Source organism: Coenobita brevimanus, chromosome 22, assembly GCF_032717465.1.
Source record: "Coenobita brevimanus isolate Jiangsu-jjx chromosome 22, ASM3271746v2, whole genome shotgun sequence".
Classification (NCBI taxonomy): domain Eukaryota; kingdom Metazoa; phylum Arthropoda; class Malacostraca; order Decapoda; family Coenobitidae; genus Coenobita; species Coenobita brevimanus.
This window is the reverse complement of record NC_136975.1, coordinates 38386641-38407653: the sequence shown is the minus strand read 5'-3', so window position 1 is coordinate 38407653 and position 21013 is coordinate 38386641. Positions and strand designations below refer to the sequence as shown.

General features: G+C 43.5%; 1 protein-coding gene across 1 annotated transcript in view; it reads left to right on the top strand.

Moving 5' to 3' along the window:
• The first annotated feature begins 444 nt into the window (after positions 1 to 444).
• Shaw (potassium voltage-gated channel shaker cognate w) overlaps positions 445 to 21013 on the top strand; it is an 84553-nt gene continuing 63984 nt past the window's right edge. The window contains exons 1-4 of the mRNA XM_080266785.1: positions 445 to 469; positions 2462 to 2523; positions 6687 to 6803; positions 17124 to 17258. Of these exons, the coding sequence (XP_080122911.1) occupies positions 445 to 469; positions 2462 to 2523; positions 6687 to 6803; positions 17124 to 17258 (339 nt within the window). The remainder of the gene's footprint in view (positions 470 to 2461; positions 2524 to 6686; positions 6804 to 17123; positions 17259 to 21013) is intronic.

The following is a 21013-nucleotide window of genomic DNA, read 5'->3' as shown; positions in this document are numbered from 1 at the left end:
ACTTGTACACTTAACACACCGAGTGCCCCAGAAATACAAAGTAAAATCGTGGTTATTTTTTCGCGAGTAGCTAGCTTTTTCTTTGACAGGTGGTAGCGGCCACCTTCCACTCACATGATGTAGTGCCACTTCTAGGTGACCCAGCGGAGTGAAAAGCCGGATGGTTTCCTGTACTCTAGGAAATCATTCACTATGTTGGGTAGTAACCATACAAGCCATGATGGGCATCAGGTTGTTTAGTGGGTTAAATCGCCCTAACCGGATGTGCCTCATAAGCGTTCAGGTAAAAGGGAAGGTTCGCGTTTTAGTTCACAAAATGCTACCAAGGGACACGTAATCAGTTACTTGTGTGTGCGGTGTGTGAAATAAATGGCCCAGCCCCAAACCCCAATATTGCTGATTTCAGGGACAGTGCTGCTCAGGAGGAGTAAGTCTTTACGTTGCATGATAAATATTCAAATTCGTGTTTGTGTGCGGTATCAAACTCAAGGGTGAAAACTGCCTGAATAGGTACTGGAGAGGTATGGAGAAGAAGAGAACGGGAAGGAGAAGATAGAAGAGGAAAGGAGGAGAGGAGGCGGAGAAAACGAGAAGAATGAGGGAAGGGAAGGGGAAAGGGAGGCTGGAGGAAGAGAAAAGAAAAATGAGTGCAGGTCGGGGAAGAAGGGTAGGGGGAAATGAAGGAGATGATGGAAGGGGAGAGAGGAGTACCGGTATGGAGGATAAAGGGAGAGAGAGAGAGGGGGGGGGGAGAAGCGGGGATAGGGATTTAGAAAGGAGTCGGAGAGGGAAGGGGAAGGAAGGCATAGGTAGCTAGGACGAAAGGGCAATGAGAGGAAGGAAATAATGGAGGGGAGGGCAGAAGGATGGAATTGAAGAGAGGGAGAGGGAGGGATAATACGGTAGTGAGTGTGGAGAAATAGAATGGAATGAGAGAAAAAGAGGTTGAAAGTTATTATAGTGGAGAGAGAGAGAGAGAGAGGGGGGGGGGAATTTTTGTGGAACTTTTCATAGGTCAGCTCGTAAACCCTAACAAGCTGGTAGTTGTGGTGGTGGTGGTAGTTAGGGTAGTGGTGATAGTTGGGTTGGTGGTTATGGTAGTGGTTGTATAGTTAGGGTAGTGGTTGTAGTTATAATGTCAAGTGTGGTGGTGCTGACAATTCATGTGATATTGTGGTGGTTATGGTGGTAGTCGTGGTAGTTAGGGTGGTAGGTGTGTAAGTGATGGTAGTAATGTTAGCGATATTTTCTCAATTTTGGTTGCATTTGTTGTGTCCATCCACTCGCATATCCCTCACATTTTCACATTTTTACACCGCGTCTACATTTTCGCACCTCTTTTGAAGTGTGTCGTAATTTCAGTGTTTTACTCATTATAGCAGTGTGATAAGAATTCTGTAGTTAACTATATATATATATATATATATATATATATATATATATATATATATATATATATATATATATATATATATATATATATATATATATGCAAACTAACCACAGGAGAAATGAAGGGAGCTCCAGAGAGTACTTTAGTATGTTACATCTTCAGACATCTGTCTGAAGATGTAATATACGAAAGTACTCACTGTCGCTTCTTTCATTTCTCCTGTGGTTAGTTTGCATACATATCTTCACGGTGATGTCAGGTCTCTGCATATATATATATATATATATATATATATATATATATATATATATATATATATATATATATATATATATATATTAGCAGGACCGCTAAGCACGAATCGTCACTTAAAAAAAAAAAAAAAAAAAAAAAAAGGAAAGAAAACATGAAGTCCACAGCTGCGTAAATACTGACTTCATAACCTACGGTATTTAAGGTAAACATCTATCTATCTATTGCCAGATTCCTCAATCCCGTTTGGGGTGGCCACAAACAAATCGCCTCCAAGTCGCCCTGTCCCCCGCCATTTCACTGCCCTGCTCCCAACTCACACCCCCCTCTCTCATATACCTCTCCACCCCATCCCTCCATATCAATGCTCCTCTGAAATTTATATGTGGGGTGTCCATTATGTGCACTGCAGAAAAATGATCTTATACACGAAACTCCAGGATAGTTTTTTTTTTTTTTTTTAACTAAACCTAAATAATATTGTTACGTGATGATGATGATAATGATATTGTCGATGATTTTTTTTTTTTTTACTGTAAAATTATACCTAACTAGCCTATAACAGTTTTCACGATGATGATGATTATGGTCATGATGACGATGATGATTTATTAATAGATTATTGTTCATTTTGAAGCCCATGACTTTAATATTACTGTTCTTTCTCTTCCTACAGGAGGAGGTAGGGAGGAGGGGGAGTAGAGCGGTGTGCACCACCTGACCCTCTCCTCCTTCCCCCGCCACGCCGCCCCCACCCCCTCCACCCCGCCCCTGTCCCCGCCCCTGCCCACACTGCCCCGCCCCGCCCCCGCCCAGCCATGGACGCCGAGAACAGGGTGGTCCTCAATGTGGGCGGAATCAGGCACGAAACGTATAAGGTGAATGTGGCTTTTATGTTTATTACTATTAGTACTGTATTAGTCTCCATCTTTTGCATAGGTGGAGACTATTGTTTTCACTGGTATTATTATTCTCGCCTCAGGGTCTCGCAACGATTCCAGGAGAACCGGAGACTGCGCGAGGAATCTGAAGCAGGGTGGAAAGAAACATCGATTTTTTTCATAAGCACGAAAAACCATGTTTTTTTTGTTTTTTTTTAATAAACTCCCAAAACATGTTTATTGGCTTTATTGGTTTTGGTTTGAATGTTTTTATCTATTAATCGCGTTGATTGTGCATATATATATATATATATATATATATATATATATATATATATATATATATATATATATATATATATATATAGATAACGTGTCCGACTCTGGGCAAAGGCTTCAGGACTATTTCTCGAGGGCAGTGACCTATCCCCAGGCCCAGTGGTCCTCCTACACCTCCACATGTCACCACTTCGGCGCTAACACCCACCATCCATATTGAATACATGCTAGGGCTCTCTCATACAGGATTGGTGTATTGGTATTAGCGGGGGTATTTTTACATAGCGGGTCATCTGGTAGATCAGGAAAGTCTGCTTTCTAGGAAATTCAAATCCTTAAACTGTTCCCTGCCCCAGCCGGGATTCGATCCTGGGTCCATTAGGACTGTAGGCCGCCTCTCTACCGATTCAGCCACCGCCTCCCCGAATACTGGTAAGCATGACTTTAGACTCATTAAAAACAGAAATGTTTAAAATTTTGTGACACAAACTCTGTATTGATCCTGTTGAAAACAGGTTAAAACAAGAAGGCTAGACTGAGCCAATCTGGTGCTGCTTCCTCTCCATCTTGCTATAACTTGAAGCTTAGTTCAATATGTGCCTGGAGTGTGTAAGGTTGTGTATTATGGGCTGGTCATACATGTGCTTGAACAATGCACTTACATAACAGACTACTTTGAATTGAACTGTTTAGACTTGTTGCACAACTGTACAGTCACGCTAGTGGGTATCAGTAGCTATCTGTAAATCTGAAATTAATAATTCTACATCTTTAAAGGGACGACTGACAGCAGTGCTACCCTTCAGCCTGCCTGGTCATGAGATACTGAGGTTTTTCTGCTGCGCATTGTCTCATCAGAGCAGTCACAGTGTTGCCAAGTGTTTGCCTCGGAAGAGAGACACACCCACTAGAACGCACCAAAATTTGACACAAATCGGCCGAAAACGTTTCTTTTGACGGTGTTTTTTCTGCTTAACAACGCAATTTGCGTCTACATCCATTTACATGCCTAACCACAAAGAATGCAGTTCATGTCAACGTGCCTCAGAGGGTTAAGATGATCCATATACCACACTCCTTGGCTTCTTAACTAGTAAACTTCGTGTGTTGCGGGGACGGCTCAGTCCACGTAATAGTATCTACCCTGCATCATATTGTATTTCCCGTAATGCATTCATGTCGAGCATTGCATTTATACGTTCATGATTGCATGATTACTTTGCTAATTTCTTGAAGCTGCTGACATGTCTGCTCTCCTCACACCAGCAGACTGAGCTGTTCCTACAGTGAACAAGATGTCTAAATCTGATGCACAGTATACGGGCTACATTACAGGTGTGGAAAGTTATGAGAAGGGGGGGGGAAGGGGAATAATGCAGGAACAGGCAGGTAGGAAAAAGGACTAAAGATGGGTTGGCAAAAAGGTATATGTGAGTGATTAGAGGTAGGAGGAAGCATGGTAGGCCAAGATGGTGATGGATATAATAACTGAATATATCAGAAAATCAGATATTTATGGAAGCATAGAAAGAGATAAAATGTGCAACTGAAGTATATATATGGAGGATCACATATCAAGTGTATAGTGCCTCAGTCTTTATACGTCTTGTTTATGGAATGGCTCTGTCCCACAAGAGTACATGAAGTTAGCTATAAGGAAAAAAAAACAGAAGAAAACTATGTGCATGTGGTTCTTCTTGTGAGGTGCAGCCAAAATGTGGAAGGCAGAGAGAGAGAGAGAGAGAGAGAGAGAGAGGATCTGAAATATACATCCTCCCCTGTCTTCACTTTTTGGTCTAACTTTCTCCCATTTGATTCCTTTATGATCTTTGGTAGGAGGAAACGTGTGTGTGTGTGTATGTGTGTGTGTGTGTGTGTGTGTGTGTGTGTGTGTGTGTGTGTATGTGTGTGTGTGTGTGTGTGTGTGTGTGTGTGTGTGTGTGTGTGTGTGTGTGTGTGTGTGTGTAACAGAACTCCGAACCCTCACAATTTTTTTTAAACCAGACTCGACACAAGCAACCATTAGGGTCCAGTAGCTGACAATTACCCGAGTTTGGTCCAGAATGATGTGTTCTGAGGGGGTGTTTAGGCCATCACAGCGACGGTGGTCAGTGAAATGTAGCGGGTTATAAGAGTATAGTTTTGCTAGTTTCACATAAGCCTCACGGATTTTTTATCCCCTCAGTTACGTGATGGAAACAGTTCAGATTTTAATGTTTAACCGGTTGACGTTGAATTTGTATGTATGTCTATATGACGTTGAGTTTGTATATATACGAGTATGTATGTATAACAAAACTCCAGAGCCTGATTAACAGTTTTAACGAAACTGAACCTGCAGCCATTGGAGTCCAGTAGTTGACATTCCATGTTTAGTCCAGATGTACTGTATGTCCTTCGAGGGGATGCTGAGGGCGTGGTGGCAAAGCCGGTATGTCCCTGGCTGGGGTAAACGTAACGAGCGAAGTCACTTGTGCTTTTTTTCCTTCCATCCTTGCTTCCTTCATTCCTTCCCTCCCTCCTTCTGTCGTCCACTCCCTCTAATTTTTCCTTTATTCTTTCTTCTAGCTCTTGTTCATTCTCTCCATTCCTCCATCAGTCCCTCCCTTCCATCATTCTTTCTTTCTTCCCACTCATCACGTCTTGCCAATCTTAGATCTTAGGCAACCGTGACTTTTCTTCCTTCCTTCCATTTTTTTTTTTTTTCCCATCCCATTACTTTTCAAAGAAAAACATTCCACCTTTCCTTACATTTTTCCTTCCTTCATTTCACACTTTATCTTTCCATCACTGTTTCTTTCCCATCCCTTTCCTCCAAGCTCATCGGTACTCCTTTTGTTTTTGTTCGATTTTACACTTCATTCCACGTTGCCTACTTCCTTTCTCATTCTCTTTTCCTCCGGGTATTTGATGCTTCATTCCAGTGGTTAAATATACCTACAGTTCTTTTATTCTGTCAATTTACTTTCTTTCCTCTTCCTTCTTTCTGTTCTTCCTTTCTAATGTCTGTCTTGTTTTCTGTTTACGTACACCCTTCCTCGCTTCCATTCCTTTCCATCCCCAGACCATATGTCTTTCTTTCCCTCTCTGTCCGTGTATCCCTCCTCTCACCCTCCTTTCTTTTCCCCTTCTTTTCTTCATCTTTCTTTCATCTCTCCATCCCTGTGTTCCTCTCTCCTTCTCATCTTCCTGTTTCACTCTCTGCTTCTCGTCCATCCACTCCCGTATCCCTCTTCCCCTCCTGTTTTCCCTCCCTACCTTCATTCTTCCTTCTTTCCCTACGTCCATCTTTCCCTCCCTCTCTACTTTACGTCTGTCTTTCCATCCGTATGTCCATCCTTCTTTCCCTCCCTACTCTACGTCTGTTCTTTCTTCCCTTCCTACCTCCTTCTGTTCCTACCTACCTTCATTCTTCCTTCCACTTCTTCGTCCATTCTGCCTACCTTTATTCTTTCTTCCATCCCTTTGTCCATCCTTCCTATCTCCTGTCCCTCCCCACTTCCAAATTCCCTTTCCTCCTGGCCTCCATGCTTCCTTCCCTCCTTTCCCTCATCCTTCATCTTATCCTTCTGTACCTTCATCCTCCTTCCCTATCCTTCATCCTATCCTTCTGTACCTTCATCCTCCTTCCCTCCCTACATCTATTCTCTCCTTCCTGCTTATCGCCTTCCTTTCTTCCTGCCCTCCCTGCTTCTTTCCTCTCCTCCCTCCGTACGTCCTTCCATTCTTCTTTCCCTCCCTAGTGCAATTCTCTTCTCCCTACTTACCTTCTTCCTTTCTTCCTTCCCTCGCTATTTCCATCCTCTCCTCCCTTCCTACCTCCTTCTTTTCTTCATTCTCTCCCTCGCAGCCATAACCACACGCGTCTCTCCCTCCCACAGGCCACACTGAAAAAGATCCCTGCCACCCGCCTGTCCCGCCTCACAGAGAACCTCGCCAACTATGACCAGCTCCTCAACGAGTACTTCTTCGACCGGCACCCGGGAGTCTTCGCCCAGGTACATGGTCGACCTGGGAGATTGTGGTAGATAATGGTAGTTGTGGTGGTGGTTAGAGTGGTAGGTGGTGGTGGTAGTTGTGGTGGTGGGTGGAGTGGTAGTTATGGTGGTGGTGGCGTCTGCGGTGGTAGTGGTGGTAATATTTGAAGCGGTAGATGGTGGTGGTTGGCTTATAGATGATGCTGGTTATGGTGGTACGTGGGATGGTAACCTAGGTGGCAGTGCTTTGTGCGACGTCTAACAGATGGTGGTAGGTAGTGGTGGTTGGAGTGGTAGGTGGTGGTGGTTGGGGTGGTAGATGACGGTGGTTGGGGTGACACATGGTTCAGGTTGGGGTGGTAGATGGTGCTGGTTAGAGTGGTAGATGGTGGTGGTAATGTGGTAGTTGGGATGGTAGTGAGACTTGTAGTTATGTTTGTAGATGGTACTAGTGATGATTGTAGTGTAGTGGTAGATAGTGGTTGCTGGTGTGGTACTGAGGTAGGAATTCGCCGATGATACTGGTGGTGGTAACAGTGGTTGTAATCAGTCGAAATACCGTAGGTTAAATAAATTCCTTATAAATGTCCCACCTTACCCTTTATGGATTAATTTACAATTGTTCGTATATTGGATTAAGATTTTTCCACAATAAATTTATCATTTTTAGATGCGGGACCATCTCTCTACGAGCGGCTTGGTTAGTCAGTCACACCCTTAGGATTTTCAGACGCGTGGTGATTCAGTCCACCCAAACCTCATATGGTCTCGCATCTGCCTATGACTTGTGTAGCCTACTTGCTACCTCCTTCTCAACCTTAACAGTCCCCAGTCCTCGTGAAGTCATTCCCGAAACTTCACTGATTTTTACTTAATAATATAACTCTTAACCAGGTATCTCCATCGCATGCTAAAGTCGCCTCTTACCTGTACCTTAGCTAGTTTTTTTCTGAAATCTCTGTCTGCTAAATTTGCGTCATCTCTCTCCTAACCTGCTTAATTCGTTCATCAGTCCCTCAGTTACAGTATGCCCTATTCACCCTTTGATCTGCTTGTCATGTCGCTTGTAACTTGTGTCTCTTACCACCAGCCTCTGCCAGTTATTATCATTATTATTATTATTATTATTATTATTATTATTATTATTATTGTTGTTATTATTATTTTTTTTCTTCTCATTTGCCAATTCCTCAGCTTGCTAAATTCACCTGCAGGCAGTCTCCTAATGTGTTCATTATATTTTATCCCCTGCTCCTATCACTGCATATTACCCTCGTGTCCATAGTTGAATAATGTATTCTGTTGGCAGCTTCTCAGCATGAAATTATTAACCCTTCATGTTAGTTCCTCGACTTGCAAAATTCACTTACTAGCAGTCTCATGATATGTTAATCCCCAGGTGCTGGAGAGGGACGCTTTCATGTGGTGGCGTTCATATATCTGGGCAGCACAACTGCGTGTTTATACAAACGTTCCTCATCTGCTTCCCTTTCCCCCATAAGGAGGATGGCGGACAGCAGAAGCGTGGCTCAAGCCTGCTGTTCACAAGGTGCACGTTTCAGATTAACATGGGACCGCATTAGCAAAACACTTGTTACTAACATCTTGACAGCTGTATGACGTCATTTGCTGCAAGTCTCTCAGCTTGTCTGTTCGTTTCATCGACCTGCTAATTTCTCCTATTTTATTCCTTTTACTTTATTTTGGCCTAAAATTGTCATGTCTCCATCTTTAATGATAAGTTATAACGGTAGATTATCTATATATCTATCTATCTATTGCCAGACGCCTCAATCCCGTTCGGGATGGCCACAAACAAATCGCCTCCACGTCGCCCTGTCCCCCGCCATTTCACTACCCTGCTCCCAACTCACCCCCCCCCTCTCTCATATACCTCTCCACCCCATCCCTCCATCTCATCCTCGGCCTCCCCCTCCCTCTTCCCCCTTCCACCTCACTCACATACACTCTCTTCGTCAGTCTTTCACCCTCCATCCTCTCCACTTGGCCAACCCACCTCAGTGTATTCCTCCTGACGCTTCCTATCACATCCACACCACAACGCTCCTTTATATTCTCATTTGTCAGCCTGTCTCTCCATGTGACTCCACGGGCTTCTCTTAAATAACTCATTTCCACTGCTCTCACTCTTGACTTGAGTCCTTCCAGCAACGTCCAAGCTTCACTTCCATACGTTAGAGTTGGTATCATAATACTGTCATGTAGTAACTTTTTCACTTCCATGCTCACTTCCCTGCTTCTTATCACTGCTTTCAAGGAACCAGCAACCTTTCTTCCATGCTGTACCCTTTCAAGCACTTCTCCCTCCAAACCTCCATCCTTACTCATCACACTACCCAAGTACTTAAACGTACTCACATTTTCCAATTCCTCACCATCCAACCTCGCTGTACATTCACTGACTTCACGTCTCTCAAAGACCATCACTTTTATTCTTCCCTACATTCACCTTTAGATTCCGTTTCTTACACACTCTCCCAAACTCATCCATCAAGCCTTGCAGCTCTCCTTCGTCTTCACTCAACAACACAGTATCATCTGCAAACAACAGTACAGGGAGTTTCCAAACACTACCCTCTCTCACCAGGGCCACTCCAACATCCACTACCCTTCCTTGTACCGTACCTCTTTTATTACCCCATCCATGTACAGATTGAACAACCATGGAGACATGACACATCCCTGTTTCAACCCAACCTTCAAAGAGAAAAATTCACTCAGTTCACCATCCACACGCACTGCAGCCTTAGCACCATCATACATACCCTTCACAGCATTCAGCAACTTCCCATCTACTCCATATATTCTTAATACTTTCCACAATCCTTGTCTATTCACCCTGTCATATGCTTTCTCCAAATCCATGAAGGCCGTATACAACTTCTTTCCCTTCTCTAGAAACTTTTCCACTAAAGATCTAAGAATGAATATCTGATCTACACAACCTCTTCCCTTCCTAAAGCCTCCCTGTTCTTCTCCAACTAATTCCTCTGTTCTTTCTCTAACTCTGTCAGTAAGTATCCTACCATACACTTTTCCTGTTATACTAAGAAGACAGACGCCCCTATGATTACCACACGCTTCTTTTTCCCCTTTTCCTTTGTAAAACGGAATAATTATACCTGACTTCCAATCCTCCGGGACTTTACCTTCCTCCCAGGCCAATCTGCACATTTTCCACATCCATGCTACTACTATCTCTCCCCCATGCTTCAGCATTTCACCACACACTCCATCAATTCCTGGGGCTTTCCCCAATTTAACTTTCTTCATTGCTTCCACAACTTCTATCCTACTGATTTCTTCCTGTCTTCTCACCTCCCTCCTCCTTCCAGCCATTCCCCAGCCACTTACCGTATCCTCGCATTACTTCCATCCTCTGTGTTCAACAATTCCTTAAAGTGTTCTCTCCCTCTGCTCACTTTTTCGCTCTTCTCCACTAGTAATCTACCATTTTTATCTTTCACTCCCCTGCTAACTTCACTTCCACCCTGTCTTACTCTTTTCACCTCTTTCCAGAACATTTTCTTACAGTCCCTCCATTTTACACTCAAGTTCCTTCCAAATTCCTCATCCACTCTCTTCTTACTCTCTCTTACTAATCTTTTCACCTCTCTCATTCTTTCTACATATAACTCTCTCTTCCACCTCTCAACTTCTTCCACGTCCCTATTTCTCATCCATTCATTGTATGCTTTCTTCTTTTGCGCTACAGCCTGTCTCACCTCTTCATTCCACCATGCTCTTCCTTGCACACCCCTCCGTCTTCTCTTCATCCCACACACCACATCACATGCTGCACATATTTCTTCTGTAAATATCCTGCACACACCTTCCACGTCCCCCATCTGCTCCAATTCATATTTGCCCAATCGTTCCTCCACTTCTCTCTTATACTCTGCCTTTTTCTCATCCTCTTGTAACCTTCCCACTCTCCTTACAAATACTCCTTCTTCCCGTCCTTCCCTTCTTTTATTCATCCTAATTGGACCTTGATTCTGGCCACCACCAAGTAGTGGTCAGAAAGTCCACTCCCCCAACCTCTATAAGCTCTTGCATCCATTACACATTTTCGCATCCTTTCATCCACACACACATAATCAATCATTGCCTTCCTTTCATTCAGTTCACCACCCACCCTTCTCATCACTCGCCATGTATACCTGTGGATCATCTTGTGCCTGAAGAGGGTTTTGGCTATCACCAACCCCCTCCCAGCACAAATATCCACTAACGCACTGCCATTCTCATCTATCTCAGCAGGCACACCCCACTCACCAACTATTCCATCCACCTCCACATTCCCTACTTTACCATTCATATCACCGATCAAAAACACTCTCTCATCCCTTCCAAACTTTTCCATGCACACTTCCACATTTGTCCAGAACTCTTCTCTCACTCTGCTTGCACGATCTTGCGTTGGCGCATACACACACACAATCGCCCACATTTGTATTCCAACTTTCAATCTTACCCACACAATCCTTGACCCAACTGATCCATACTCTCTTATGCTCTCCTTCCATCTTTTACTCTCAGCTGTTCCATCTTTTACTCTCAGCTAGACATACTCATTCTTTTGCCTTCTCATTCTTACCTACTCCTGCACATATACCCCATCCATACTCCCACTCTCACTCTCACCTCTCCATTTCGTTTCAGTTATTCCGCATACATCAACTTTCGCACCCTCAAGCACCTGGACAAGCTCTCTCTCTTTCACCTCATCATTCGCTCCCCTTACATTCCAAGTTCCGATAACCATGTCCTTTGTCCTGTCCTTGGTCGTCATCTTTTGGTCAGTCCTTGTCCGAGGCTTACTGTTTGTCTTTTTAGTTAGTTGTTTTCCGGGGAGGGGCACTAACCCTCCGCCAACCCTTTTAGTCGCCTTTTACGACAAGCAGGGATACGGTAGATTAACACTAGAATATGCAAGCAAAAAATATATATATATATATGAAACGGATGTACATCCGTAGCATTGTCTTTTTTTGCAACTGAGTGTGTGAAATACTGTAAGCAGTAAAAGGTCGAAAATCTGAGCCAGGCTAAAATGAAAGAACTTCAGTAATCCCTTGACGTGTTTACATCATCCCCTCCTCCTACCCCAACTTGTTAGCATTCTCTCAAGGGACGGATCCAGCACTGAGTAAAAATTAAAAGGAGCGGGGAGAGTATTTCTTTGCCCATTGATAAAGCCTCAAACAGTTAGGTTAGAATCTTACAGAATACTTAAAAACATGCCTTACCTATTCGTTTTGTTACTCAAAGTCTTTTTATTTATTCATGGTTGTGTATCAGCTGTCTGTAGTAACCAAAAGCAATGTTTTTCTTTCTTCATTGGATGTTTAGGAAAGAAAATATGATACAGCTAAAGAAAAGGAGAAATCCCCCCCCTCCCTGCAGTTCCGGTTATATTTCAAATGTTCCGCCAGTGGTCTTGACTGCTAGAAACGTCGCCACCTGCTGCTTGTTAATACTTCTTGACTCCCCCTTACCAACAAATAACAGAATATCGATCGCAGACCTGATGTGCATAGAGAAAAGTGGTTTTGATTCCTACTTGTGTCTTTGTCATCTGCTAACGTTTCCCAACTCCTAATATCTCTCTTGCTTTGCAAACATTTCCCAACTCTGCTAACATCTCTCTGCAGTGCTGAAGTTTCCCAACTCTGTTAACATCTCCCGTCTGTGCTAACATTTCTCTACACTGCTAACATATTTCCCTGCAGTGCTAACACATCTCAACTTTGCTAACATCTCCCTGCTTTGCTAACATCTTCTTAGAGTGCTAATATTTCCAACTCTACTATAATCTCCCTGCGGTTTTAACTAAAATCACCCTGGTATGCGAATATTTCCCAACTCTACTAAAATCTCCCTGCGGTTTTAACTGAAATCACCCTAGTATGCGAATATTTCCCATCTCTACTAAAATCTCCCTGCGGTTCTAACTTTCCCAACTTTGCAACCATCTTCCTGCAGTGGTTACATTTCCTAGCTTTTGTTTCATTTCTCAGTGTGCCAGCATCTCCCTGCCATGCTAACATTCCCCAACTCTGTTGACAGCTCCCTGCTGTGCTAACATTTCCCAGCTGTTACTAACATCTCCCTGATGTGCTACCATTTCCCAGCTCGTGCTGACATCTGCTGTGCTAACATTTCCCAGCTCGTGATGACATCTGCTATGCTAACATTTCTCAGTTCGTGCTAACATCTCCCTGCTATGCTAACATTTCCCACTTCGTGCTAACATCTCCCTGCTATGCTAACATTTCCCGGCACGTGCCAACATCTCCCTGCTATGCTAACATTTCCCAGCTCGTGTAACATCTTCCTGCTATACTAACATCACCCAGATCGTGGTAACATCTCCCTGCTATGCTAACATTTCTCAGCTTGTGCTAACATCTCCCTGCTATGCTAACATTTCCCAGCTCGTGTAACATCTTCCTGCTATGCTGACATTTCCCAGCTCGTGCTGACATCTGCTGTGCTAACATTTCCTAGCTCGTGCTAACATCTCCCTGCTATGCTAACATTTCCCAGCTCGTGCTAACATTTCCCTGCTATGCTAACATTTCCCAGCTCCTGCTAACATCTTCCTGCGGTGCCAACATTTCCCAGCTCTTACTAACACTTCCCTACAGTGCTATCATTTCCCACCTCACACTAACATCTTCCTGTAGTGCTAACGTTTTCAAACTCTTGCCAACATGTCCCAGCAGTGTTAACATTTCTCAGCATTTGCTAATATTTCTCAGCTCTTGCTAACATTTTCCAACTCATGCTAACGTTTCTCAACATTGCAAGCATCTCCCTATAGTGCTAACATTTCTCAACTCTTGCTTACATATCCCTGCATTGCTGACATTTCCCAGCTCTTGCTAACATCTCCATGCAGTGCTAACATTTCCCAGCTCTTGCTAACATCTCCATGCAGCACCAACATTTCCCAGCTCTTGCTAACATCTCCATGCAGTGCCAACATTTCCCATTTCCCAGCTCTTGTTAACATCCCCATGCAGCACCAACATTTCCCAGCTCTTGCTAACATCTCTATGCAGTGCCAACATTTCTCAGCTCTTGCTAACATCTCTATGCAGCACCAACATTTCCCAGCTCTTGCTAACATCTCCATGCAGTGCCAACATTTCTCAGCTCTTGCTAACATCTCTATGCAGCACCAACATTTCCCAGCTCTTGCTAACATCTCCAGGCAGTGCCAACATTTCCCAGCTCTTGCTAACAACTCCATGCAGCGCCAACATTTCCCAGTTCTTGCTAACATCTCCATGCAACACCATCATTTCCCAGCTCTTGCTAACATCTCCATGCAGTGCCAACATTTCCTAGCTCATGCAAACATCTTCCAGCTATGCTAACATTTCCCAACTCTTGCTAACATCCTTGCAGTGCCAACATTTCCCAGCTTTTTCTAACATCTCCCTGCAGGCCAACATATCCCAGCTCTTGCTAACATTTCCCAGCTCTTGCATACATATCCCCACAATGCTAACATATCCCAGCTATTGCTAACATCTCATGGCAGTGCCAGCATTTCCCAGTTCTTGCTAACATCCCTGCAGTGCCAACATTTCTCAACTCTTTGCTGACATCTCTCTGTAGTGCCATCGTTTTCATATTTGCTAACATCTCCCAGCAATGCTTACATTTCTCAACTCTTGCTAACATTTCTCAACTCTTGCTTACATTTCTCAATACTGCTAACATTTCCAAACTCTGCGAACATTTAAGATTCCTAATCTTCTAATATCTTGCTGATTCACCACTGTCTCCCTGGTATGTTAAGATCTCCCTAATCAGCTGATGTCACCAAAATTTGCCACCTAATCCCCTGCCTGGTAGAATGTAACTTGTCACTAATTTCTTAACAACTCCCTGATATGGCAAACATTATCAGAATTTGACTAATATTACCTTGATATGCTGTCATCCCTCTGAAATGGGAAACATTAACGTGTAGACTGACTTATCCCTGATATGTTAACATTTCCCAGATATACTAACATTTCCTGATAAGCTATCATTTTCCTGATATGGCTGATACCTCCTTGATGCATAAACATCTCTCTGATGTACCAGATATCTCTCTGATATGGATAACATCCCTGACATGCTAAATGTTAATATCTCCTAGCTTGTTACTGTTGGTGTCTCCCTGTTGTACTAATATCTCCCTAAAATGCTTAACCCACCCCATGCCCAGCTTGCTAACACCTCTTAGAGTTGCTGATTTCTTCTTAAAATCCTAACATCACTGTGGCTTGGTAGCATCTCCCGTATTTGCTTCCGTTTCTGGAAACTGATAACATATTCCATATCTGTTGACACCTCCCTAATGTGCTAATGTCTCTTTATAAGCCTAACATTTCCCTGGCTTTCTGACATCTCCCTAATCTTGTAGCACATCCCTTATATACTGAAATCTTCCATATTTATAACACATTCTTCACATACAAGTGTCAGCCTAATCTGTTTGCTCCTCCCAAATGTGCTAATATCACCCAAAAATTTTTACATATCCCAGAGTCCCTAACTTATCTGGCATGCTAGCATCTCTGATATCTTAGCACCTCCTTAATATACTAAAATCTCTCTGGCTTGTTAGCATCTCCTCGATTTGCCAGCTCTTTCCAAATGTGCTGGCATATCCCATTTGTGAAAATTTTCTTTGCTTGCTAGCATCCTCCTAACTGTGTTGCACCTCCTTAAAATAGTAATATCATCCAAATTTGCTAATATACCTTTAATTGATAGTATCTCCAGAAGCTCCCAGCATTTCTCAAGTTTAACATCTCCTAGAATTGCTAACATCTCAGGGAAATGGTGTAGTTGTAACTTATACCTTATCAGCTAACATTTCTGTAATCATATATCTTCCCAGTCTTTTCACATCTCCCTGACTCAGTAGCATCTCCATAGTATGCAGATATCTCCTATTCTCCTAACATCTTCTTGACTTATTAGCATCTCTTTAGGCTGCTGTTGTTTCTTTAACTCATGAGCATCAAACCATCACTATTAATAGTATCCAAATATTGCTGGTGTCTCCCTTAACTGCTGTTATATTTCCACGTCCTCATTGGTACTACCTGTTTGACTTGCGAGCACACTTCTGTTAATTTTCTGTGTGCAACATTTACACCTTTGCAGTTCTAGCCCCTCTAGCGAGAGGATGTACAGTACATTGATCATTATTCTAGCTATGGAACTGATGATCTTATACAACCTTAGATAGTCCCCTAGTATGTTCATTGGTGATATTAATGAGTGATAACCTGTCGGGGTATAAAAATTACTAAGCCTAATAAATTACTGTGGGCATTGTACCAAGAAAACTATAAACATCCTTAGTCAGAAAGGATTACCTGGTAATTCCTCGATGTCCCATCTTCAGTGCTTAATCCTTACAGTTGCAGTTCCTTTCTGTCTTTCTGGCATATTATTGCTTCACAGGTCATTTCTTCACTGTTTTTATACGGTGTTGATGCTTTAAAGTGTCACTGCCCTACTATCTACTTGCAATGTTGACATCTTCCTACGACATTGATACATTATAATTTCTGTTCCATAACCTTGCATGCAGTGTTAATCTGATTGTTTTTTGACATTGCAAGCAACATTTATATATTATCATTTCCGTTTCTTAGGCTTGCAGCATTGATACCCTAAGTTTTTGTTCCTCAACCTAGCAACCTCTCATACCCCGTAGTTTTTTCCACAGTAACCTCTAGTACATCCTTCTGTATATTCTGTCGACTGTGATGACTTCTGTTGCTCTCTCTCTCATACGTCCCTCTCACCTTCTCACACTCCTCTCCTGACACCCCAACATCCCCATACTGGGAAATACCTTGTATTCCACACTCAACTTTTCACACTTCTCATTGTACAGCCCAAGATTCCCTTGTATTCTCCATTCAGTCTCACACCCAGGCTTATATTTTTGTAAGGTCAGGAGGCTCCGAAGCACCACATCTTTAGCAGTTTGCTTTTGGATAGAACCAGTTAATATCCTTTTGCACATTGTTTGTGTAGAATATGGTAATGTTTGAAGGATTAAATAACACAGAATAGAACCACAAGGTGTAATAAGCAAAGTAAACCACTCAAGAAAAGGCATTAGGGAGCTTCCTTAACCAACAAGAAAACAGACCCCAGTCTCACACAACCCACCCCTACCCTTGCACCCACAACTAACCCCCTCACATTCCTCCACCCCACCCCAGTAATGCCTCTCTTGCCCCAGCCTCCACTCCAGTACCTCCACCTAACCCCTCCCTGTGCTGGCAGGTGCTTAACTACTACCGGACAGGGAAGCTGCACTATCCAACAGATGTGTGTGGCCCACTGTTTGAGGAAGAGCTTGAGTACTGGGGTCTGGACTCAAACCAGGTCGAGCCGTGCTGCTGGATGACTTACACTGCGGTAAGTTGCTTCCTCCTCCTTTATTACCTCAGTTTGACCTTCATGTAGTCACCCTTTTATTGACTTGTGCTATGGATATTGAGTGCTTATTTTTTGACTACATGTGTTGTGGAGGAATAGGAGGAGGGAAGGACAGGAAGAAGTAGTCCATACTAGGAGGGTAGAAATGTTGCAAGAGGATGGACAAAAAGGCAGAATATAAGGGAGAAGTGGAGAAGTGATTGGGTAAATATGATTTGGAGCAGTTGGAGGAGGTGGAAAATGTGTGCAAGATACTAACAGAAGAAATCTGTGCAGCTCATGAGGTGGTGTGTGGGGTGAAGAGAAGACAACAGGGATGCAAGGAACAGCATGGTAGAATGAAAAGGTGAGACAGTCTGTCGTGTGGCTTCCGCCACACACCGTTCATGATGGGCTGGCTCCTGCCATGCAGCCATGATGTTCTCGATGGTGTGGTGTATATTGTCTCCTTTCCAGAAGGATTGCGCCATCATCTTGTCGTCGCTGTCACCTGCCCTTACCAACTGCTGCACAGTGCAGCAGAGATACTACGCCTTAAATGTCGCGATCACCCCCTGGTCCGTGGGTTGCAACAAGGACATGGAGTTGGTTGGCAGTAACACCACTTCCATGTTGCTTGCCCAGCCCTTCATCACAGGAGGGTGGCTAGGTGCGTTGTCCACAACCACGAAAAATCTGTTTGCCAAGATATCCCTCAAGGCATACTTTTTGAGAACACAAGAGCGGTAGGAGTGGAAATATGACGAACAGATATCGGAAGTCAGCCAGTCCTTGTTAGACTTCCAAATCACTCCTAAATTCTCCTCAACATACCCCACCAGAGCCCAGGGGTTTTCAAAGTGGTAGGCAAGGAGTGGCTTTAACTTGAGGGCACCCTCGGCATTGCCCCCCAGCATCAGTGTAAGCCTGTCCTTTGAGGCCTTGAACCCTGGTGTAGACTTTTTCTCTGTTGCAAGAAATGTCTTTGAGGACATTCTCTTCCAAAAGAGCCCAGTCTCGTCAAAATTCATAACTTTCGTTGCACTGTAGCCACCCTCTGCGATGATATGCTTCAGCTCATCAGGGAACACTGTCGCTGCCACCATATCCACACTCACCGCCTCACCATGCCTCCTGACATGGTGCAAGCTTACCCACCTCTTGAAGTGGTCATACCACCCATGGCTGGCCTTAAAGGTTTCACTGGCATCAAGATTCCACCTCACTTTTATTTTGTTCCACAGTGAGAGAGCCTTCATGCATATGATTACCTGATTCATGGGTGCCTTCCTCCTGTTCTGGTCCTCCACTCATGTGCAGAGCATCCGCCCCAGCTCCTCCATTGCAGGCTTTCTGTGGCGGGTAAGAAAAGAGGCAGTGAGGGTTGCAACCTCCCTAGCGGCAGCCTTGATGGCCTCCCTCTTCTTGATAATGGTGGAGACAGTCAACGGGGCCAGGTTGAGAGCTGAAGCGATGGCACACGTGCCCTCGCCTCTCTCATGATGCTTAAGAATACAGTATCTAATTAACTTCCAGAGACAGTTTTATGAGCATGCTTCATGGGAACATCACCAGCACCAGCACTAGCAGGCCATTTACCACCCCAACCATGGTCAGCACTAGCATCCCTACATGCAGCGCCCTTACCAGACATGATCACACTTATTTAGGCCAAAATTCACACAAATTAGTATCACTGCCCTACTCATGGCACTGCTTGGACACTACGATAGAGGCTTGCGTAACGGTGATGAACACAATGTGGGGTAGGCGAGCGTAAGAGGGTTCCTCACTTAGAGATGGCTGATGCAGAAAGAACATGGGTGCGCACGGGGTGAGCGATGGCTGTGTGGGCTGCACAAACATTTCTGCACATCCTGGGAGGCGGTCGGTCTCAGCTGGGCGTGGTAACATGCCTGATTCAAAATTTTGGCCCCTCACTCCTGGATAAGACATTGGAGGACCCATCGTTAAACTGGGGTGCGGCCATCTTCAGGCTGGGTATGGTGGTATTTCTACCCCCATTGCTATGCCGGGGTATTGCATATAGGTGTATCGTATTTCAGGGTCTGCCTGTACATAGGCAGCGTGATGAGTAAGAATAGAAGTTTGGAGGGTGAAGTGCTTTAAAGGGGTATAGCAAGGGAGAAAGGTTGCTGGGTCTTTGAAAGCAGTAATAAGAAACAAGGAAAACAGCATGGAAGTAAAAAAGTCGTGCATGACAGTATTATAAATGTATGGAAATGAAGCTTGGGCCTTGTTGGAGGGATACAAGTCAAGAGTGAGAGCAGTGGATATGAGTTATTTGAGAGGAGCATGTGGAGTTACATTGAGACAGACTGACAAATGAGGAAATGAAGAAGCATTGTGGTGTGGATGTGATGGAAAGCGTTAGGAGAAATACATTGATTTGGTCATGTGGAGAGTGAGAGATTAATGAGAAGAGTGTATATGAATGAGGTGGAGGTGGGGGAGGCCAAGGATGAGATGGAGGGATGGAGTGGAGAGCTATATGAGGGATGGAGTGGAGAGCTACATGAGGGATGGGTGTGTGAGCTGGGAGCGGTGCAGTGAAATTGTGGGGGACCGGGTGACATGGAGGCGATTTGTTTGTGGCCACCCCTTATGAGATTAAGTCATCTGGCAATAGATAGATAGATGGATAGTTTTATGGAGATTGAGGGTTTCTTTTGTTGACTGCCTGTGTTGTGGAGAATGAATGCCTGTTTTGTATGTTCTCAGAATGATACTTTTGATGATTACCTGTGTTGTGGAGTAGAGTGTTTCCTTCTTATTGCCTTTTCCTTAGAGATCAATATACTTGTTCTGAGACTGGGTGACCTGAGAGAATAATAATTTTATTGACCTCTTCCATGAATGGGTGATCAGAGAGAATTCTTTACTTGTTCTAAGATTCAGTTACCTGAAAGAACTATATACTGTACATATTGTTCTAAGACTGAATGGCCTGAGAGAATTATTTATGTGTTCTTTATATACATGCATTGTAGTAATATAATCTCTGACTTATCTATGACCTCCTGCTTTGTTATCAACTTGTACTGTGAAAAGTGAGTGACCAGCTTTTAGCCTTTGCCTTAGTGGAGAATTTGCCATTTTTTTGTGTATGTACCATGTAATGTAGTAATAATATAATTTTTACAGGTAGATAATTACTGCACTGTTAGTTAGGTAATTAGTAATGGTATTATGGTATTGACTTCTTTTTGGCCAGTTCTTAGTTGCAATATTAGTTCTTGATGTGTCCATGAATACAGTAAAAACAGGTTTAAGCAACATTGGGTCTGGTTAGTACTTGGGTGGGTGACCACCTGGGAACACCAGATGCTGTTGGCATCCCTACGTGTCAAGTGGGGTTGGTGGAGGATTAGTGCCCCTCCCTGTAAAACAATTAACTCTAAGCCCTTGGTCACCCCGTTTGGGATACATGGCATCTGGCAATGAATGAATGAATGAAAGGCACCTTCTTTGAATTTTGTATTTGCAATTAAGTCAGGTGAAAATTACAAAAAATTGCTCTATAAAGTTCTACTATTACTTGTGGTGCAGATTTTGCCAATTTCACTGAGTCTGTACCAACCATATTCTTCCCTTCAGTGGAGAAAATAAAAAAAAATCACAAAAATGCATCATCATAGTGTAGAATTTGGTAGTTTTCTAACTATCGTGCGTTTATAACCGTTTTCAAGGTGTTCCCCACTCTATATATTTGTGGGAAGTAGGATCAGGATGAT